The 24,185-nt window shown below is 44.2% G+C and overlaps 1 protein-coding gene across 3 annotated transcripts in view; it reads left to right on the top strand.

Moving 5' to 3' along the window:
* The window catches only part of LOC147701417 (myeloperoxidase-like), a 175,034-nt gene that overhangs the window by 60,911 nt on the left and 89,938 nt on the right, over nucleotides 1-24,185 (top strand). For all 3 annotated transcript variants that reach the window (XR_015297463.1, XM_086930099.1, XM_086930100.1), the window contains exons 6-8: nucleotides 13,363-13,492; nucleotides 16,903-17,109; nucleotides 17,787-18,102. Coding sequence is in view for 2 of the 3 variants with exons in the window: in XM_086930099.1 (XP_086786225.1) it covers nucleotides 13,363-13,492; nucleotides 16,903-17,109; nucleotides 17,787-18,102 (653 nt within the window). In the remaining variant the exon portion in view is untranslated. The remainder of the gene's footprint in view (nucleotides 1-13,362; nucleotides 13,493-16,902; nucleotides 17,110-17,786; nucleotides 18,103-24,185) is intronic.

Raw genomic sequence — 24,185 nt, 5'->3', positions numbered from 1 at the left:
GGTGATCCCGGGGGTTGTCCGGGATCATGGATGAGGGTAGCCAAGTATCTCACTGAGGTAGGCGGGGCGTGGGTAGTCCCCAAGGAGGTGAGAGCCACCATCTGAAGAGGCATTACGGGGTATATGCGTTGCTGTGCGTACGGTGGGGGAGGTCTTTTATCTAACAAATCCTCTATTTCATCTTCTGCATCGTTCCGTGTCACGTAACTCTTATCTACTTGCAACCTAAACTGTCTATCTGCATATTCAATACTCTTCTCGGTTTTATTCTTATCATGAGCAATGGCTTTCTGAGTTACAGTCTGCCCTTGCTGTATTTTCAGGACTTTTTCAGACCGGTTGCGTCTTCGCTTTGACTCTTTCTGCCATTTATTAAGGGTATCAAAAATGGCCTGTCTACTTCGTTTAGCAAATAGGCGTTCTTGTAGGTACTGAATCTTTTTCTCATCAAAAGATCCTGTTTTTGGCCATTGCAGCTCCACATTGTCTTTGGTGTACTTGTGCCATAACGTATTAAAGAGGAGGGGTCCTATCCCGTGCTTACAATACATATCATGGCTGGGAGCCCCCTCTGGAGGGGCCGGCTGGCTTTCATCCAACCTCGTGCTCCCTCGGTGAACGCAGCCAAAGCATAGTTTACTAAAGCACGGCATTGCCCCTCTCGACCTAAATCGAGCTGAAAAGGAATCAAGAATCGTTAAGCATTACACTCTCATACACATGGCCATGTTCATTCGAATTCATTCTCACACAATTCAAGTAACCACAGCGCAAAACAAACCTTCAATTTACATCAACATATACGACAAAAACGAAAACACAGATATTTGCAAACAAAAGGTGGAGCCCATCGACTCCCACCTATGGACCTTTCCCAAACCTTCAAAATTCAAAATGTCTCTGTACAACAGTCTTGTCCTTAGACTGCCTAGAGATAGCCACACAGGTTTCTGAACCACAGACCGATCTACGGGCCATCCGACAGCATTCATGGTTCACCTTCCCGAACTATTCTGGCTAAGCCCGCTTTTCAAGCGCCGCTCCAGATCTGTCCGAGTGCTACCCAATCTCGGTGTTCCCGAGAGCAGTCTGTCCTGGTGAAAACCGCAATTTACACCAAGGCGTCTGGTCTCAATCTCTAGTTACTCTCATACAAAACACAGGAGTGTCCGCACGTGCAGTTTCAGTGCTGCCCCGTCAGACCCCCTTTATCAAAGTTCTCCGTGATCAAAAGGTCACCAAATGCCAAGTCTAAAATTCAAAATCCAAAAGATATCCAACAAAAGACAAGACAAGACACTCACCTGGTGCACGCAGGTCTGATTGTACGTTCTTCACTGCCAACTCCCAATAATTCCAACGTGGCTGGTTCTCGGGTTACACCCAAAGGACTCCGGCGTGGGGTCACTAGCAGCTGGGGTTCTCATGATCGAGAGAGCGGAGCAGACCCCAAATTCTTTGGTCTACCCTTCAACCCCCCTGATCAAAATTGCCCCTCTCAATGTCCCGTCTCTTCTCTGATTACAGAGGGACGACCCCAACACGGAGTCCCAGCGGAGTCGCCAACTGAAGTACCGAAACTTATTTATCATAACCCAATTAGAGTCATACTTACAACTAGTCCCATACCCATTACCAATAATCAGTCGGTTGGCAGTGTAGATGGTCCAATCGTTTATTATAACAAACAAACTCTGCCAGAGGAGCTCCTTGCGACCTAACCTCACGAGGTCCACCAATAAGCCTGCTGGCACATTGTCAGAACATCACATATATACTGTTACATTTCGAAACCGTTACCCAAGACGGAAAAATACAAGTTGGACAGGTTGGTGCAGAGGGAAAGACCATATATGGGAGACAAAGCGCTCATCCTTTATTAGCAAGGTCACACGGGTGACTCCCTTCTGCTAGCTCCGGGAGAGTCTGCACCGCACCCCCAGGAATGTGCATATCCTGCCTCCTCCTTCTACCTATAACCTAGACAGACCTAACGAGTAAAGACAGCAGTTCGCAACAGTTGGAAAATATCTCAAGGGAACGGCTTCAGTGAAATGCAAGGATAGGGCTTGCAAATGCAGAGAAGGAGCGAGGCCACAAAATGGCGTCGGTTGTGTCAAGCAAGTGCAAAAACATGAAACAGGGTGTATGCTAATTCCTAAATTACTGCTTTTCGTGTGTATATTAGTATTTGCGTGCTTTTAGTAATTATTCTAGGTGCATCTCGCTAATAAACAAACAACGGTTATATGGTTCATGGGACCGAAAGTCAATTCAGGTTCCTCAAGATGGGACAAGCAAGAGGTCCATGAGAAGAGAGCTGGTGACACATTGCCTGGTGCGACTTAGCACCAAAAGACGAAGAGGACACATGTTAAGTGTGGATGGACACAACACTGCAAGGAATAACTGAAAAAGGAGAGGAGAGAAAGGTGTGTGACCAGACCTATCACCCTGAAGAAACTGATCACCAGCAGGGTGGAGCCTTCCTACCGCTAACCAGCAAGAAACCAAGGAGGCACTCCTGGCACTATGAGGGACCAATTGTCCAGAGACTATCTGCTAGCCTCACCCGCTCTTGGTCCTGCTGTTGAGCAAACCCGACCATGAGTCATCTACCCTTGTAAATGTAAATGTGAGACGAGAGGCTCGGCCGTAACTCTGTTGGCAGCCCTGCAATGCAGACTAGCACAGTCCATGAAGGCCCTGTGGTGACCAATCGTAAAGAGCCTCAAGGGAATCTCTGCACATGAGATTGGATCAGAAGTTGCTCCACTGACAGGTACCAGGAGGTGCTGGGGCCTCAGTGGAAGACATCCAAACATTGTTGAAGCCGTCCCAGTCCTAACAAGGTTATCCTTCATGAACTCAAGACACACCAAGAGAAATCTCTGCAGAAACTCGACCAAAGCTTCTGATGCAAGCCAGTTTGAGCTTTGACACCACCCATACCACTGCAAGAGCAGGCGGGACCGACCAACATTGTTTGGGTGGACTTTAACCCAAACAACTGGGTAATCCTCTGGTTAAATCATGGATACGAGCAGTGCTGTCCGGGTGCTGCTAGCTGTACCTTTCCATTTTTCCATTGATACTCTATGGGCTGCCTCTAGAGACTAAGAGACGAAGTGGTGTATAGTTTGCTCTGTTTTGTTTCCTCACAGTTTGAAATCCTTTGGTTTTTGGTGAATTTTGGGAGGAATATAGTGTCCTGCCGGACACTTAGTTATATTCAGCCATTCCCCAACGGCTGGCCTTACACCCACACCCATCTAACCCAGGCATCACCGGTCAGGTGACCCTGTCAATAAAAGGGCCTGAGTACACACGCTCCTCCACACCATATACCTGTGTCTGTGTCCATGGCCGGACTGGAAAACAAAACCGGCCGCAGCAAAGTGCTCGGCCAACCCCTCACACGCAGGGCGCTGGGGGTGCCGCAGAGCTCTTTGCCAGGGCCTGTTTTCTGCCGATTTTGCAGCTATGTTGCAAAAACAGCCCTGTAACAAAAACGGCCCCCAGGTAGGCAAAACCCGCCCCCACCAGTACGGCGCTGTCGTACGTAACTCAGCATGCAGGCCTAGGGCCCATGACATCACAACTCTCATGTAAGGGAAGATGCACTCAAATGAGTACACACACTTCACATAAGCAAACACAGGGATGCAAAAATGCACACACTTTCACATGCACACAGTTGCAGGCCCCGAACGACATACATATATAAATGCACATAGGCACATTAACACTCTCACAGGCACCAACAGACACAATCTCAAAACCTCACAGACATGCATTCATACCAAAACTACAGAAGCAACCATTTAATATTTTGTAAAACAATGCTTTTGAACCAGATATATCTCCTAAAGTGCACTTATCCCTTCTCCCTCACATCCTCCTCCCACTGTCCTTATATTGGTGTCCCAAAGTGCAGCTCCTCCTGCTATCCCTCATGTTGAATGCCCCCTCCTACCCTGACCACGTCTTAGTGCTTTTTTCTGACTTTAGTAGCTGTGGAGCCCTGCCGTGTGTTGTTTACCCCCTGACTCTTTACTGCATTGTTGCCTGCCCCCTCATGCCTCCCACTATCCCTCATCGTTTGTCCCTCCCACACTACTCGCACTGTTTGTTGTCTGGTTGCCCCAACCTGCAGCTCCCCCCACTGTCCCTCATGTTGATTGTCTCCTCCTGCCCTGACTACGTATTAGCGCTTTTTTCTAAATTTAACATCTGTGGAGTCATGCTATTTTTTTGCTAAACCCCGACTCTTTACTGTGTTGTTGCCTGCCCCCTCTAACCTCCACACCCCTCGTTGTTTGTCCCTCCCGTCCTGCCACAAAAAAAATTAAACAGCCCTTAAGAGCATGACATTTATTTCCCTCTGTCATGTTTTACTAGCCATTCTGTACAGTAGAGCAGCTGCTGTGCAACATGGCTTAAAGTAAAGAAAAATAATTGCAATGATGCAGCCAGCATTAACCGTGTCTTGGCACTTTTTTCATGCGCTTCCAGCCGTGTTGCACAGAAGCAGGTCTATTGTACAACATGGCTAATAAACATTAGCAAAGGCAACTGGATTTATCAATGTTTGTTAATGAATCCTGTTTTGTGTTTCCAATTCACCTGCTAAAACTGCATTTCATCCACTTACTTCACTTGCCCTTTCACCCTACCGCCAGGAGGAAGGGATACTCAGGTAACTCCAGAGGGTTGGGGTGGAAATACCAGGAACTTCACCAGGTTCTCAGAATGAATGAATGATTTGTAAAGCACCCAAATCGCCCCTTGAGGGGTATCTCTATGCTGCAGGAAATGGAGGACTGGAAAGCAGAGATGTTTTAAGGCATGGGCAAAATGGGCTCCTGTCCAGGACTTCAGCCTGTCAGGGGCCACCTGAGAGAGTCCTGCCATGGTGAGCTTGAATAATTCGTAAATAGTTGTTTTAAATAGCGTTTTCCTTTAATTTATTTTTAATGTAGATAGTATGCCAGAGTCTATTACAGACATTATGTCTGGCAACTGTTGTGTTTATGTTTCATGCAACATCCATTAAAAAAGTGAATTTTAGTTCAAAACAAGACCTCAAATATGAGAACTGGGAGGGTGTCACAGAGATTGTTTGCAGTAATATAAATGAGCTGCAACTATGTTACAATACTGAAAAAACACATCACTGTCCAAGAATATTACATGTAAACACATATACAGTTTGTACCAGGGTGTCCATGCAATGTCAGTGGCCTGGCCAAAGAGGGCATGAACGAGCTGAAACCGGATCAAAAATTCAAAGCTGTTCTTAACAAGGGCCCCCAAAATCCGTTTGGCCCCGGGTCCCCAGAATCCTTAAGACGTCCCTGCTGGCCCAGTATAATCAGTTGCAGAACAATTTGGTTTTAAGAAGTTTCCTAAAAATGCGAAGGTTGGTGCACTTGCGAAGGTGCAAAGGCAAGAGATTCCAGTAGAGGGGGCCAGGTAAAAGAAAGTTTGACCTCCCACGTGGGACTTCCTAAAGCAGGGTGTAATCAGGAGGGAATTCACTCCTGAGCGCAAAGATCTGCTCGGCCGATAAGGAATAGGTTTATCGGTTAAGTAGTTGGGTCCCATGCCATTTAGGGCTTTATATACAATGCAACAGATACATCTTAAACTTAATCCTATGGCAAAGGGGGAGCCAGTGTAGGTGACGCAAAAGCAGCATAAAGTCTGTTTTGAATGGCATATTCTGGACCAGTTTAGCTGCAGTGTTTTGAACCACTTGCAATTTATTCAGTAGGGATTCATTAGTTGCAGCCAGAAGTGCATTACAATAGTCCAGGCGACTGATCACCAATGCCTGAATCAAAGTTTTTCGCACAAAGAGTGGAAGGAGCTAAAATACTCTACACAAATGACTGAAAGAAGGTGTCAGTAAGAGCCCCAATCTGATCTGAGATGGCAAGCGATTGATCCAAGTGGGCACCAGGAGCTGGAGCGATGCCCAGATCTAAGGGCCACCAATCTGCAGACCAAAGCAATTGGGCATTGCCAAAGAGAATAATCTACATTTTATTGGCATTCAGTTGAAGAAAGCATTCTGTCATTCAGTCTGAAACAGCTTTAAAGCCTTCTAAAAAGCAGGATTCGGTAGATGAGGTGCTGTTGTCAAAAGATAGAAGAAGTTGAGTACCATCTATAAGAAAAAGGGATAAACCCAAGTTCTCTGACAATCTTGGCAAGAGGAGCCATATACACATTAAATAAGGAAGGGCTAAGACAAGAGCCCTGAGGCTCTCCCTTTGAGAGCTCATTGGTATGAGAACGGAAAGGATCGAAGTGAACAGTCTGCGTGTATTGGCTTAAAAAACTCGAAAACCTTTGCAGAGCTCGTCCACAGATCCCTATCTCCTCCAATCTTTGGAGTAGTTTATGATGTGGCACTGTATCAAAGGCTGCTGATAGATCCCACAGCACTAGTAGCACAGCCTGGTTGTTGTCAAGAGATTGCCTCATGCAATCGGTTAACACTACCAAGGCTGATTCAGTACTGTACATTGGTCTAAAACCAGACTGTGAAGGATCCAGGCAGCCTCAGGACTCTATATGTTACATAAGTATTTTATTTACATGTTGTAGCATTCAGGACAATCCAAAGAATATTCTATAAAAATAGTAATTTAATTGAGAGATCCAGTAGTATAGCTCAACAAGTCAGGAGTTACAGCAAATCTGACTCAGAATGTAGAATACTTAACATAGCAAAACAATCCAAGTCTACAGATAATTCTGAAAGCATTTAAAGACAAATACACAAGATATAAAGAGAATATAAAACATCCCTTCCCTTAACAATTAAACATAATCCTTCATTCTATTGGGATGTCTGATAATCCTGCAACCAATTTTTATCCTGGAAGCAATGGAGTCAGACTCTTTGGAAATATTGGGTTTACAAAGAATGGAGCGATCAGGAGAGAAACAACATTTAGCAATTTGTCTAACATTACAAATTCTTCCATCTTGTGTCATTACACTATTGAAATTGACCTTCAAAACTCTAATAGAAGGTCCAAACTTAGAGGACCCCTTAAAGCTGAATCCTGGTTTACGTACTCTCACCCAGTCACCAACCACAAATGAAGGTTCTTTTACCTTCGTTTTTGTGTCATAAAATTCTTTCATTTTTTCTTGTTTTGTTGAACTTTAAACATTACTTGCCTCAAATCAGCACCAACAAATTCCCTAGACATTTTATTTTTAATCCACCAAGGACACAGCTTAGACGATGGCTCTCTACCTCTAAGAAGACAGAAAGGACTCAAGTTAGTTGTAGAATGCGGAGTAATGCGATACACCCACAGTTTTTCCCTTAAAACAATTTTCCACTCTCTACCTGATTTCATATCTGTCTCAATACCATCTTTAAGCACTCGGTTGAACCTTTCAACCTGCCCATTTCCATGAGGTTCATAGAGGGCTGTGGTATGATGCTTAATGTTATGCAAGCTCAAAAAACTCTCCATCTCATGAGATTTAAGCTGTCCTCCATTATCGGTCACAAGAACCTCTGGAAAACCTTCCCTGGCAAAAATGTCCCTTAAGAACTCAATGATAGCTGAAGTGGTGGAATGATGAACAAATAGAACTTCTGGCCATTTAGAATGATAATCTATGATTACTAAAGCACAATGAGAGTCTTGAGGCAAAAAGTGGAATAGGCCGGAAACATCAAAAGCAATTTTCTGCCATTGACATTCTGGCCACAGCACTGGCTGGAGAGGAGCAGGAAAAGCTCTCAGCATGTTATTAACGGATTCAAAACACTCCCTTATTGTTCTATCTACAGTTTTGTCTAAACCCGGCCACTAAAAACTAGGGCCTAGATGTAGGTAATTTTATTTAACAACTTCCTAAATACTGAATTTTACCGATTCGGTATTTAAGAAGTGGTAAAATAGAGGGGGGGTGTAGGTATTACAGAATCGGTAAATACTGAATCGTTAAGATTCAGTATTTACCGATTCTGTAAATACCGATTCGGTAATGCCCATTGATTCCTATGGGCATTGAAGCCCATAGGAATCAATGGGCATTACTGAATCAGTATTTACCGATTCGGTAAATACCGATTCCAGCAAGGGTGCAGGGGGTATCACTTTGACACCTTCTAGCACCCCAAATACAGGCATGTGTGCCATGTGGCACACAGACATGCCCTAAGGGCATGTCTGTCTGTCACATGGCATAGGTGTGCATGCACACATGTGCATGCACACCAATTGGATTGGGTGGTAAAATACTGAATCTGAAAGGCCTTTGCGACTCAGAAGAGTCCCACCTACATCTAGAAGTTACCGAATCGGTAAAAATACCGATTCGGTAAATTTACCGATTCGGTAAATTTACCGAATCAGTAAAAATGGCCCCCTACATCCCAAAATACCCATTTACCGGTCGGTAACGGCCGAAATCGGCCGTTACCAGCCGGTAAATGGCCACCTACATCTGGCCCCTAGATCTTTTTAATCTCTTCATTGAGGACATTCCAGGATGCCCTTCATGTGCAAGTTTAAGAATGGTTTCCCGCATATACTCAGGAGGTACACACTTTCCATTTTTGAAAATTAAATCATTTTCCACAGTAAGTTTAGAAGAAACTTGCAAAAATGACTGAAGCTCAAAAGGAAAACTTCCATCCTTAGGCCATCCTTTAAGAATGAAATCCTTAAATACACCCTTAGACCACACTCTGATTTCACACTTCCTCAGACTTTGTAGAGAATTCCTGGGAAACTAAGTCAGACACAGAAGCAATTATCTCAATGTCACGAGAAGCTTCAATTTCGCCCACCTCACAACTGGGAAGTCGGGAAAGGCAATCTGCAGTGGCATTCTGTCTTCCCAGAACATATTCCACAGAAAAATTATACTCTTGCAACCTGGACATGAGTCCACTAATTCTTGCAGTGACATTCCATCCATCACCAGGAGATAAAATAGAAACAAGTGGTTTATGATCAGTTCTGAGTATAAATCTGTTTCCCCAGATAAAATTCCGAAAATGCTCAATGCCCCAAACACATCCTAATAACTCTTTCTCAATTGCAGAATATCTCCTTTCTGTTTAGTTTGGAGTACTAGAGGCAAACGCTACTCACCACTCATCCTTACCAGCTTTCTGTGAAAGTACTGCCCCCAATCCATACATGCTGGCATCTACTGTGACAATACAAGTCTTATTAATATAAAATGGTTTCAAAGTCGGAGCCTCAATAATTTCCTTTTTGATTAGTTGAAAAGCATTTTCTTGTCTCTTTGTCCAGCAACATTCTGCTTTATGTCTAGTAAGCTCTCTTAAAGGTTCCATTTTGGTAGCATAGTCTCTGATGAACTTGCTGTAGTATTCACAAAGTCCTGCAGAGGACAAAAGTTTTTCTTTATTGTCAGGAGCCGGGGCATTTACAATTGCCTCCACTAAAAACTTCTTTGTAACCACCCCATTTTCAGATAATGTATGTCCCAAGTACTCAACACTCTCACTAAACATTTTATATTTCTCATGTTTCAAGGTCAAACTATTTTGTTCCAATCGTCTACATACTCCTTTTAGGTTCTCAGTATGTTTCTTAGGGTCAGGAGAGAACACAAGGATATCATCTTGGAAGCATCCCACAAATCCTTCTAAATCCCAAAAAATGTGATTCATAACTCTCTGAAAAACTGATGCCGCAGAGGCCAACCCAAATGGCAATCTCTTATATTGGAATAAACCTTGGGGCATCAGAAAGTAAAAACAATTTTTTGAATCATCCGTAAGAACAATCTGATGATAAGGGGAGCGCAAATCAAACGTAGAGAATATCTTAGCTCCCTCAAGCATGGAATCTACCTCATTTATATTAGGTAAGGGATGGCAGTCCACTATTAAATTAGCATTAATTGCTCTCAAGTCGACACTTAGCCGCAAACTTTTATCCGATTTTCTTGCGAGAACAATAGGAGAAACCCATTCAGAGGATTCCACTTCCTCTTATTATATCCTCATCAATGAGGCCTTGTAAACATTTTTTTAAATCTTTCCTCACACATATGGGCACAGTTCTAAGTTTTTGTTTTACTGGACATGCTTCGTCTTTAAGTTTAATCTTGTGCGAAAAATTGCTGAGTTTTTCTAATTTATTCGAGAAAACTTCCAGGGAAAAATTAATATTAGTGTCACTCTCATTTTTAAAATCCGCACTTTCACTCACTTGGGACACTAATAAAACAGGATAAAAACTCCTGGGATTGAGCATAATACCAAGAGACCATTTATCTCTCCACCCTAGCATGTTCACTCCCTTGACAGTAACATACATTTTAATATGGGCTGTGCGACCCTAAACTCAATAATGGCTTCAAGAAAACCATCCATCTGGATCACAGAACCATCAAAAGCCCTAGCAACAATATCAGACTTTTTTCAAATCCTCAATAGAAAATTTCCCTTTAAAACGATCTAAAAAGAGTTCCTTAGTGACAATGGTTCAGGGAGAACTAGAGTCCGACATTAGCTCCAATTCAACATTCTGTACATGTGCCACACACTTTAGGGGTCTCAAATTACTAACATACTCATTCACTCCATCATCTGCTATGGACAATATAATTCCTCTTACACATCTTTCACTATTCATTTCATCAGCCCCAAAATTAACAGAAGCAATTTTCCCCTTAACACTTCCACTGTCACGGTTCCTAGGATCTCTACAGACAAAAGCAAAATGCCCACATTTTGCACACTTTTTGCACTCCCTATTAAGAGCAGGACATTTAGGAAATGAAGCACCACGATTTGGGCTTCCACATCTAAAACAATGAAAACCCTTCTCAGATCTTTTGATAAACGCTTGACCCATTTGACTTTGATGATAAGACTCAACACCAACCTGTGATGATTCTGTACCATTACCAGCTGGAAATGGTTCTAGCTTTACAGCACACACTTCATCCCTTATCCCTTTATTCTCTTTATGTAGACACTTAACCCATTTTTCTGACTGTTCCATTGCCTTAAAAGTATTATTGACATCACTTAGATTGGGATCCCCTATGATCCATAATTGCTCTTGGATCTTTTTACTTTTAATATATACGATGATTTGATCGAGGATCATCTCATCGGTCATGGGACCAAAATTACAATGCACAGACGATCCACGTAAACCTGTTAGAAAATCATCACATGTTTCATTCTCCTCTTGTGCTCTTGTATAAAACTTATACCTGTTTAGCACAATATTGAAAGTGAGTTTAACTCTAATTTCTATCCTATGTAAAGCATCTTCAAAAACATTTCTGTCCCTACCTTCATCAGTTTGTAGGAGAGTTCTAAACACAAGCTGGCCTTCGGATCCTAAACAATGTAAAAATATATTTTTCTTTCTTTCAGCAGAAAGTCTCTCACCATTAATAGCTTTGAGATAAGTCAGAAACTCCTCCTTGCATCTAAACCAAGGAATAGGAGGATCTTCTTTTACTTGAAGAAGTTTAGCAGGAGGATCAAACTGCATTATTAGATACACAAATAAAAGTAAAAAATAAAATAGTAAAAGTAAGTATGATCTTAACTGATGCCATTTACAATATTATAATAGAGATACATCTTGAAATAGTTGGTGTGCCCATCACCATGTGCAAATTGTTACAAAAATGGAAAAGGTGTGCACATCACTGTGTGCATTAATTAATCCCAAAAATCGGTATGTCAAACATTGGATTGCGGTATGTCAAACTGTGGTGTGCACATCACCATGAAAATGCCCAAAAGGAAAAGCCAAAGTGTATATTTTCAAGTATTAATGGTGAAACTCGCTCTGTGCTGAGCACGCTGCCTGAACAAACATAGAATAAATACCATTGTTAAAATTAGTTGTTTAAACTATGGCTCAGAAAGCGATGATGTATACAAGCAAACAGGCCTGCAAGAGTGGAAGAGGGATTGACTATGTCACATGAATTGAGCATATCTTGCGTACTATTGGGGAGTCTAATCTCTCGGACTACCTCTGCTGAGTAGAAGCATCTTGATGTAGTATTAGTATTTAGGGCCTAAGATGCAGGGGTCCTGGTGATGGCTGGGCATGGATGGGGGCTGACAGGCTTGCCTTTGGCACATCTTTGGCGCACTGGCTGCGTGCATCCGCAGTGGCATGCTGTTTAAATACAGAGAGGGAAGGGGTCCCAGTGGAAATTAAATGATTATCACAATTTAAATCCAATTAGGAACACTTAATGAGTCTACAATGTTTTATTCACATTATAGACCAAACCAAGATATAGTATCCAACATTACTCATTTGAACAGGTTGAATAGTGCCCCTGGGAGTAAGGAAAAAGTGATAAAGTGAGGGTAGTGCAGGTAGGGAATAGTGACAATAAAATCAGATATGTATCTGACGCATTTGTAAATCAATTCAAATGTACAGAATGGTCATAGATCAAAAAGTATCACTTAAACAAACACATGCCCCACGTAAAACAGTATATGTAACAATTGTGGATGGGGGGATTGGGGGGGCTAGAGCAAGGAGCGACAACTCTCCTCCTTTATCACTTTTTCCTTACTCCCAGGGGCACTATTCAACCTGTTCAAATGAGTAATGTTGGATACTATATCCTGGTTTGGTCTATAATGTGAATAAAACATTGTAGACTCATTAAGTGTTCCTAATTTGATTTAAATTGTGATAATCATTTAATTTCCACTGGGACCCCTTCCCTCACAGTAACAATATGACCCAGGTCCCAGTGACTTGTTCTGGGTAAACCCCCTTCTTGATACCTGTTTAAATCCAGAGCCAGGAGAACAGCTAAACTGTCTACTCCTGCGGTCCCGTCAAGACAGGAAATGGAGATTAGCTCGTTGTCGCTCGCTCTCTCCACTCAAACGAGAATAGCGCAGGGGAATGGAGAGTGGGCGAGAAAGGAGCACCAAAAGGAAAGGAGGGGCGGTATCACCCTTTAAAACCAAGGTGAGAGGTAGCGAGGCTCAAGAGAAGTAACAGAGCGAATTACTCTAATTCTATTCTGGTTTCCTCTTGTCAATGTGAACAAGACTCCCTATCTTTAAAACACTCTGTTACACAAATGAAAGATAAAACCGGTCTGTAAAAAACAAATTAACATTAAAAATAAAAATAATTTCCATCAACATAAATGAAGTCGCCTGTCTTCTCTAATGACAAGAGTGTCTGGTTTCTTGCTGCTACTGCCTCGCCGAGACCAACTGGAGTTCTTGCTTGACAAGGAGTGTTACAAGTGCCCTTAAATTGACTTTACTTTTTTTGACTTACTAAATAAATGAACTCAGACCCAACAAGGCTATCTGCTTTTCTCCCACAGGAGGAGGCCTTGGCTAGGAGCTGCAGACAGAGCATTTGCTCGCTGGCTCCCAGCACATTACGAAGATGGGATTTCTCTTCCTCGAGGATGGATTAAGGGAAGGAGATATTTTGGACATTTCCTGCCACTGGTAAGAGCCCCCGAACAATTGTCTATTTGTAACTTTTATGTAACTTGCTGTTATCATTAGCATAAGAAGTCTTGATTGTAAAAATTAAATTGTTAAGCAATGGGGCAGCAGATGAGCTTTAAGCTCAAATAATGAATGTGCCAACTTTTTATTGCTGAGCAATAAAAGACAATTGGGCATATGTATGATCATTTTGCTTCACCCAAGCACCATACAAGGGGACTCTAGGGGGACGCAAACCCTAAATGAGATTATCACCCCACACAAAGCCACCTTGCAAGGCCCTGAGTGGCTTGATGAATCTAGAGTAACTCATATCAGTGCAAATCGCTGCCTTATGTAAAAGCTGCGGCAGGATTCCATGCCATGGGTGGAGCGTGGGTGTTCCCCCTCATCCACCATCCATGGATTCTGACAGATTCCCAGAATTACCAACACTGGTAGACCTGGGAATGCGTCAGAACTGTACACCTCTCCACCAGAGACACAACAAGGAAAACCATCTTTATTTCTCCTTGTTGTTTACTCTTTCTAAGTGTGGCCCTACCTATATTTAGGGCTATGAATATAATCCATGTAAAGTGCTAATTTCATTCAATTTGCAAATCTGACACATACCTGGATATTCAGAGGACATCAGCATCAGATCATCTGACCATGGTAATGAGAACCTCAATGGTTAAACACCCTCCTGTAGCAGGCAAGCTTGGGAGTGAGAGCTTCTTTTGGCTGACAGAAACATGAGAAAATAATTGCTGGCAGCCATTACACTACTTGATGACTTAGTCAGCTCCCCGTCCTGAAGCTAAATAAAAGTAAAATAAGGGGGCAGAGTAGGGATACCCTACTCCCTAGGCCAAATAGGGGAGACCTAGAGGAGCCTCCTGTGCCAAAATACAAAACAAACCAGCAATGTTTGCTGGAGGATCAACAAAAAATGACACCCAGAGCCGAATGCTTCCCCAAAGTGGCCATCCCTGGGGCAGCATTCCATTAGAGAAGTGGGTGTTCTTCCCCCCTCTCCGAGCCACCATATGCCCGGAGGAGCCCACCCTTGGGGCTTAAATATTTATAGAAGTGGAGTGGTGCCATGGGGCCCACCCACCCTGAGCCTTCCAAGGACCCAGGTACTCCATTCCTTGAGGCTGCTTTCTATAATTAAAGGGGAGGGGGTCCATGCAGCCTCCGCCCTGAGCCGTTCATTGCCCCAGGGACGCCAGCCAATTTGGTTAGAATTGTCAGCAAGATTACTGAAAGCAGACATAGCAAAATTGGAGAGAGAGAGAGGCAGGGTTCCCCAAATGCCAATGTTACTCTTAAAATCCAGAATGGCTCGACCCACATTACCCTCCAATAAATCTGATTGCGTATGGTAGATTCGGGTCCCAAAATAGGGCAGGCAATGATACTCCCACTGTACTCCATCTGTAATCGGAAGGCCACAAGCCAATGGGGCAGCTGGGAACAGGCAAGACTTCGCCCAATTAAACTTAAGTCCAGCAACAGTCCCAAGATCATGGAGCAATCGCTTTGCTCCAACAAGGGCATCACCTGTATTGGCTAAAAACATGAGTAGGTCATCGGTGTAAAGAGCAATGAGATGAATTTGTCCATGTACACAGAGACCCGCATATCGCTGCCCCATCCTGGCTCCATAGCCAGGGCAAATAACAGAGGGGACTCACAGTACAGGCCTCCGAAATCAGACCCCCCGTCTTCTCCTGAGCAGTGGAATGCTTGTTCAACAATGCTGTCCAATCAAAAAAATCATCCCCCAAGCCAAACCTGCTTATCACTTGAAATAAGTAAGGCCATTCCAAGCTATCAAATGCTTTCTCAATATCAACCAACAAAATGGCAGTGGCTCATTTCGGGTAAGTGTCAGCCTCCAATATGCGAAGCAGGCGTCTCACATTTATGGCTGTGTTTCTTGTCGGGATAAAACCCGCCTGATCACTGTGTACTGAATGGGTCATGTGTGGGAGCAGCCGTGTCGCTAAGATCCAGCTTCAAAAGTAGTTAGCATGGACAGTGGCCGATGAGCTGTCTTATCAAAGGGCAGTTTCCCCGGCTTCAGGAGGGGAATAATAATGGCTTTGTGAGTGGTGGCAGGCAGCTGTCCCACGCGCTTCGCTTCATTATAGAGTATTACCAACTTAGGAGACAGAAGATCTACGTAAGTCAAATAAAACTCAATAGGCAAGCCGTCTACCCCAGGGGTCTTCTTCCACGCCATATGCTTGATCGCTCCTCTGATTTCCCCAATTGTGATATCTTGGCCTAGCAGCTCTACTTGCATCCTGTCTAGTGTTTGAAGTTCAGTCGTATCTAAAAACTCCCCAAGAGCATCAGCATTTGGCATCACTTTACTTCGATAGAGATCCGAATAATATGTGGGAAATTGTTATTTAATCCCCTGCTGAGTGTAGCAAATTTCCCCCGTTGGGTACATTTGAGGCCTACCCAATCCGGGACCTTTGGAAGTGGAGAGGAAGGTACCCTGCAAAACCAACTGTGGACGTGTGAAGCAGAACCGATGTAGTGTGATGCATCTCGCAACGGAACCGCAGCTGTTACCATGTATGCCAGAACCCAAACCTCACATCGCAGCTCGCAATCTTCTCAGAGCCGCTGCTGAGTAAGGCATCCATGTGACAGGCTTTCATAAAGAAAGTCCCTGGTTGACTGCATCCTTGACGACGACACTGGACTCTGCATCACAACCACACAGCTCCTCAAATCGCTGGTGCATGATGCATGATCGCTGCAGGACTTTCCACCACGCCCACTTGTCGAAAGCATTCTCAAAGACGATACAGGACTTCAAATCATAAGCCGCAGCCCCGCAGCACCTCAGAACAGCTGCTGCACAGCTCATCCTCAATGCAGGATCTCACAGCGCTCCGCAAACCAGGATTTAACTTGTGATTTTTTGCCCGTCGCTGCAACCAGACACCCACAGTTGGCGCTTTGAGCATTTAAGCTCTGTTTTTAGTTAAAATCTGAAATTGCATATCTTCAGTTCTACAGAACTGAAGATATCATTTTGATCTCAAACAATGTATAAAATGTTACTCTATTTATTAAAGTTGGTGCAGCTACACATATTCCTGAGAGATGTAGCATTCAGGTATATATCGGAAGCCATAGGCTGTTGCACGCTTGGTGTGTGTTTAAACCGAAAGATTCCTCCAGAACAATATTTGTCAGTCCCAGGTCTTATAGTTGCAGAGAAATTTGATATCATAAACACATGTCTGTGTTAAGCACTATAGAGTTTGGAATCATTTGACAGGAAGGAGGAGTTGATGCTGAACTGTGAAATTCTGTCATATATGAGTTTATTGTATATCAGCTACAAATGTCTTGGGCCTTTTTCATCCTAATCATCAAACACTTTATTTCTGTAGGTCCGGGATGTATCAAACCATGTTGCTCGATATCTGGATGACAGCGGGGTATTGGACCAGGAAAGATCTCAATTATTCATGGTATGGGGCCAGTGGATTGACCATGATCTCGATTTTTCTCCTGAGAGCCCAGTGGCAAGCCCCCACAAAACTAGAGATGAGTGTGAGGCAACCTGTGCTAAAGAAGCAAACTGCTTTCCCATCATGGTGAGTTGGTGCCAAGAGCCACATATTTGTTAGGAGGTTTGAATGAGCAGATTGTGAAGATTTCCAATGTCCAGTGTGGGTTCTGAGTGAGGGAAGTACCCAACATTAATTATAAGCGATTCCAATCAATATTTCAAATGTCAATATTTCTTGCAGCATAAATCTAAAGATGATGGTTTGAACATTTTCACAATGAGTACTCTTTGTTGACAGCATATCACAGTGAACACGTCCAGCTCTCAGGGTAGCACTCTGATGCTACTCCAACTGAATTAAATGATTTAGAAATCCAATACGTACAATTTAATCTTTTGTATTTCACTGCACTGTAGGAAAAATAATATTTATGTATCAGTATGGATCAAATACGTCACAATGTGTTTCAGTGGGCCTTTCCTCAGTCAATGGTGGTTAGTTTTGTTATATGATCCTATTTTCAGTATGACTTTCCTCAAACAGAGGAACCCCATGTTACTTCAGTTTAAATGCCGTTTTGCATTAAGTAGCATTTGTAGTATATGCTTAGCCTTTTTATGGGTCACTCTGTGAGCTCTCGGGATGTGATTACCATTAATTTTCATGACTAGGTGTCATGATAAATTGAATATGGTTAACTGATATAACATTTTCTCTTGAACCAATACCTGCTCAAATATTCAACATTATGTTTTTTCCAGATACCACCAAACGATCCAATGGGCGATAGAAGGGGCAAGTGCATTCCGCTGTTTCGCACTGGTCCAGCGTGTCCCACTGAGACAATGGTCAGAGAGCAGCTGAATAGCTTGACCTCCTTCATTGATGCTGGCATGGTGTATGGAAGCACAGCCTCTACAGCTGCCAGTCTAAGGAATAAGACCAATGATCTGGGGTTGTTAGCTGTCAACAACAGGTTTCAGGACGGAAATAGACCATTTCTGCCCTTTGATGCTAACCCAAATAGTCCATGTGCATCCATCAATACAACTTTTGGAATTCCATGTTTCATTGCTGGTAAGATCTATCATTGCAAATGTGAATTGTACAAATATGCTCAGTTTTTTGTCTATATATCTTCTGCTACATTGAAAGTGTTGCTGTTTTAGATATTCCAATATAATATATTTATGCATGCGATTTATATAGTATGAGTATAGCTAAAAGGCAACTCATCACTGCACACTTTAATGATTGCACACTCTTCAGGGGTTCCTTGGTTGCCTAGTGGCGAGGAGTTAAAGTGTTGCTTATGTAAGTGGATCTCCGACCGACCCCTGCCCCCACCACGTCTTCAACAAGGCCGATGCTGTCATCGCACCCCACCTGCGGGACATCATCAACACCTCCTTTGACACCGCTACCTTCCCGGAGAGCTGGAAGCACGCCGAACTCAGCGCTCTACTAAAGAAGCCATCAGCCGACCCCACTGATCTCAAGAACTACCGCCCCATCTCGCTGCTCCCGTTCCCAGCAAAAGTCATCGAGAAGACCGTCAACAAGCAGCTGGCCGCCTTCCTCGAGACAAACGGATCCCTCAACCTCTCGCAGTCTGGCTTCCGGGCCAACCACAGCACTGAGACCGCCCTGATCGCAGCCACCGATGACATCCGAGCCCTGCTTGACAACGGAGAAACAGCAGCCCTCATCCTCCTAGACCTCTCCGCGGCCTTCGACACTGTCTGCCACCGTACACTAGTGCAGCGACTCCACAACGTCGGAATCCAGGAGAAGGCACTGGCGTGCATCATCTCCTTCCTCGCCAGAAGGACACAGAGAGTCCGCCTCCCCCGTACAGATCTGAAGCCACCGAAGTCATCTGCGGCGTTCCTCAAGGCTCCTCGCTCAGTCCAACCCTCTTCAACGTCTACATGAGCCCCCTCGCAGACATCACACGTCAGCACAACCTCAACATCATCTCCTACGCCGACGACACCCAGCTGATCCTCTCCCTCACCAACGACCCCGCCACCGCCAGAGCCAACCTCCACGAAGGGATGAAAGAGGTAGGCGAATGGATGAAGAACAGCCGCCTGAAACTGAACTCGGACAAGATGGAAGTCCTCATCCTGGGATCCTCACCCTCCGCCTTGTTGCGTGTTTATCTAGGTTCCGGATCGATACTGTGACCTTATGCCCCTATTCGGCTATAAATCCATTTATTCCCTATATTGGCATAACCGTTCAAGTGCGATTTTCTGAAAAGTCATCTCTGGCCTCACACGAACAGAGCCACATTCCAGCATAGTTCCCTCTGCCACTTCCTTTGCGACCAATTAGTGCAATGACAGAGCAGCAGTCACTATCTGATATTCCTAGATAACACTCCGAGTTCTTCAACAAGATAAAAACTCCGCAAACCTGGAAATCCCCGCTTGCTATGTTTTGATTAGTAATGGAACTCTAATGAGCAACTGATAACTATCACTTCCTAGTGACATCTTTATTTGACGTCTTATGTCCAGCAAACTTGCGTCAAACCCGGCACCTGTCAGGTATAAATATTACCAACGTTGCCTTAAGCAATGAGAGCTGCAAGCTACTGTTGCTGATGCTGGCTGCCTGCACGACCCCGTGTTGGTAAATCTAGCAATCTGTCGCTGCAGCCTGCTATCCTGTGGTGGTGAAGCTGCTGATACCATTATCGCCGCTAAAGCGCGAACTATGGTGCAGTACGCTTAAGGAGCTGAACAGCCGTCCCTCTGCGAAGACATCCAGCAGATTCCAGCTGCCCGCGGACGCTGTCCCCCCTCCTTCCTCGACGCGCTGAAGAGAAGCCGCTGCCTTTCTCATGCAGAGAAATCCAGTCCCGGCGCTTCCGGTTCACCCTCGCGGGTGACTGGGATATCGAGAGAGACCCCTGAAGGAGATACCAATCCTCCATCGTTCTATTCAGAGGTATGGTGTTGACGAAACCCTTAGACGAGACTTCTTGAAACAAACCTTGGCAAAACCAACTTAACTTAAGCTACTTACTTACTCCCCTTTTCACGTGTTAGGCTTAGGTCAGGCACACTGGGGTAGGCTTAGTTAGAAGCACCAGTTGAGTATGTTAGCCTAATGTATATATGACTGTATATATGTTTTATTACTTTTAAACCATTGTATGGCTGAGAAACCATATCAATGCTTTTACAGTTCTATTTCGCAATACTTATCTTACTGTACGTACTTTTTATAATAACAATTATTGCAATTGTGGCAATACATTTCTCTTGTACGAGAAGAAAGACTGTTCAATAAATGTTAACCCTTTATTGACAAACGCCCGTCTCTCTATTCTCTACATCTCGTAAAAGTAAACTGCACTAGACTGACTGAGTGAAATACAGGTCTATTGTTTCACACAACCCTAGAGATTGACTCTTGATCTGAGGAGCAAAGTTGTCATGTTGCACGGTTGTTGGAAAACTGAATCCCTTTTTGTCTGTGCCAAGGAAGCTGATCACTTCCTATGCAGAGAAGAAAGTTTCCAGTGACCTCTGAGCTAGTTGGTAACACAACCCAATTAAGTTTAGCATAGTCAGTGGAGGCCTGGAATATCCGCAGTTCCGCGTCGATACTACTGTTTATGTTATTCCAATGCGCAGGGCCTAGTGGGAAACTAGGAACTACACTACAGCCTGGGACGACTCCTGGTGGCCCCCCGCCCTAGGCAGTGCACCCAAACCAACAGACCACGCACCAACCTAGGCTTCATCCTGGACTCCTCCCTCTCCATGACCAGACAAGTCAACGCTGTCTCCTCATCGTGCTTCAACGTCCTGCGCATGCTACACAAGATCTTCCGGTGGATCCCCACCGAGACCAGGAAGACGGTCACCCAGGCCCTCGTCACAAGCTGTCTGGACTATGGCAACTCCCTCTACGCAGGAACCACTGCCAAACTCCAGAAGAGACTTCAGCGGATCCAGAACGCCTCAGCACGACTCATCCTGGACATCACCCGTCGCAGCCACATCTCCGAACACCTGAGAGACCTGCGCTGGCTCCCGGTCAACAAGAGAATCACCTTCCGTCTCCTCACCCACGCTCACAAAGCCCTACACAACCAAGGACCAGGATACCTCAACAGCCGCCTCAACTTCTACGCTCCCAAACGCCAGCTTCGATCGACCGGCCACACCCTCGCCACCGTCCCCCGAATCCGAAGAGCCACCACAGGGGGACGGTCCTTCTCCTACCTCGCCGCCAGGGCATGGAACTCCCTCCCGACCCACCTCCGCCTGACCCAGGACCACCTCGCCTTCAGAAAGCAGCTCAAGACCTGGCTGTTCGAGCAGTAGCGGACCCCCCCCCCCCAGCGCCTTGAGACCCTCTGGGTGAGTAGTGCGCTATATAAATGCTCTGATTGATTGATTGATTGAGTGGAAAAGGGATGGAATCTTCACTGAGACTGCATTCCACAACCTAGAAACAAAGCAGGACAGCATATGGCATCTTGTATTTGGCATTCAGTGGCTCCTACTGTTGATAGCTAGCGGATTGTTTATTCCATTGAGATAGCAGGTTTTGGAAATCCAGCCTGGATCGTGCAAGATAATAAATCAGGTGTTTGATGTCATAACCTCTTGAAACTTACCCAAAATTGTGTGTAAGTCCCATATACATGTGTATCTAGTGTTGTTGTTCTTAATTAGACTTCCCACGGTCTTCATATACATGTTTAGAATCCTTGGTCACAGACTGTAGTCTAGAGACAGGGGTGTGCTCAGATCTGTTGGAAACTCTCATGAATACCTATGCTCTGTTCTACTGATATGACATGACGTTTTGCAAGACTTTGTTGCTGAAAGTCCTTTATGCTGTGAGGGTGGTAAGTAGATCCCAATATTTGTTGGTGTAGAAAGCTTTTGTGAGATAAAGCAAGACGCTGAAGCAGGCATTGTCCTTGTCACCAGAATGTAGCTGGCCTTAAAATATACGACTTCAACCCCCTTTAAACTAGAACTGCAGAGGACCACAGAGATTTCAGTTTAAAAACATTTGCTCCTGAAGCATACTACTCACATTGCTATTTTCCTTTTATTGTGGGCTGATGTGGGGATGTAAGCTAATGTGAGATTGTGGGCTGGTGTGAGATTTATCTGTACTCCCAGTATCAAGAAAATATATGTAAGAAATAATAGGCATTAGCAAAGCCACTTGGTTTTGCTTATATGAGAGCTATTGACTTTGCCAATGTCTCTTATCCATGTTGTACAGCTGAGTGGATGCTGTTCTGCATCGGTAAACATTAGTGGCGTGGTGTAGACTAAAGTGGCATAGAGTAAATTGGTGAGTGAGGTGGGGTAGAGTGGTTTGATTAAAGTTGTGTAGAATAAAGTGGCAAAGATTGGGGTGAAGTGGAGGAGAGGAGAGTTGCATAGAGTAGAGAGATGTATAATAGCATGGAGTGGAATGGAGTGGCGTAGAGTAGAGTGGCATAGAGTGGACGGGTTTAGACGGGCACAGAGTAGAGCACTCTGGCTGAGCAACTGGAAAGGAGGAAAACCCAGGCACAACAAGTTGCATAGAGTGACATGGAGTGGTGCAGAGCGTGTAGAGTGGCATGAAGGCAAAGAGTAGAGGGACATAGAGTTGCGCAGTCGCCTAGAGTAGAGTTGGGTAGAGTTCATGGAGTAGAGTGGCATATAATGGAGTGGCATAGAGTGCCGTAGAGGGGCATTGTGTGGAGCGGAGTAGAGTGGAGTGACACAGAGTGACTTAGAGTAGAGTGGCACTGAGTGGATTGGTGTAGAGGGGAATGGCAGAGAGTGGAGTAGAGTGGTATAGGCAGGATTGGGGTGGTGTGGTGTAGAGTGGTGTGATGCAAAATGGAGTGGAGTGGCATACAGTGGATATGTGTAGTATAGAGTGGCATAGAGTGGAGTGGCATAGATTGGAATGACATACAATGATGTACAGGGGCATTGTGTGGAGTGGAGTAACATGAAGTGGCATAGAATGGAGTAGTGTGCAGTGGTGTATAGTGAAGGAGAGTGGCAAAGTTTGCCAAATATTTTTTCCCTGTAGTTCACCCACAGTCTTTCTCTGCTTGAAGAAGGTGAAATCGCGTGGAAATCACTTGGAGGACTACCACTGGGTACTAATATTTCCAATACAGAAGAGATTATGGAAGAGACATAATTTTGAGGATACAGTAACTAAAAATCAAGAACAATAGCAGTGTGCAAGGGGCACACCTCGTCCATGAGCCTGTGCATGTTTATTTATGCACTCTCTTGTGTGCTTTTTTTGAAAAATCAGTCATGTTTAATGATGTGCTTGTTTTCCTTGCTCTCTCTTTTTTCGTTTTCTATTCCCCATCTTTAGAATGTTTTAAAGAAAGACATCCCCGTTCAATTGTCAAAAAATATCAAAATAATTTACAGAATCAGGAATAGTGGAATTTTGCCCTCACAAATTGGATGTGCTTACACAGTGATTCCACCTATAGGGTGCATTTTTCAAGTGAACACATTTACGATTTGAAGGTGTAAATATTGTTTCCCAAAATGAATGTCATTTTTGCAAAAGTCGATATATACATCTTGAAATGCATTTCGTCTATATCTTGAGTACATCTCACTGATATGTTGACTTTTCGTACCCTTTCATTATGGGTAAAAATCTGGACAAGCAAAGGTACGTCATTAAATAAATCGATCTTAAAGGACTGTAAGGCCCTTGATCAGGCCTCCCATATTATGTGGCTCAAATACATCAGGGAGTGCTTTGTGAAACTGGGGAGAGCAGATCTTTTTTTTTAACCCGGTATCACGCAACAAGAAGGACCTGGTTGGTATCAAGGGGGCCTTTCTTTCTGCTTAGCTACCAGAGACGATAAGGAGCTATTGAGGCCTAGTGTACTTCATTTTATCATGCTAAGAACTACGCAGATGATCACACCTTATCTATTAGGGTTTGTGAATTCTTATGATCGCTTTTCATTGACCAGGCTCTAGTTTGACCTTTTCCATCTCCTTCGCACCCACCCAAGGGGGCAGGGCAAGGCTGTTGCCCTGTGGCTGAGACAGTAAGGGTTCCACAGGACAAGTTTAATTTTTTGATATTCTGTAGCTTTTATAACCTACAGTGGAAGTCCTTTATCATTACAA

This window comes from Lissotriton vulgaris, chromosome 7, assembly GCF_964263255.1.
Source record: "Lissotriton vulgaris chromosome 7, aLisVul1.2, whole genome shotgun sequence".
NCBI lineage: Eukaryota > Metazoa > Chordata > Amphibia > Caudata > Salamandridae > Lissotriton > Lissotriton vulgaris.
The sequence above is the reverse complement of the archived record's forward strand: the minus strand, read 5'-3'. Positions and strand labels throughout refer to the sequence as shown.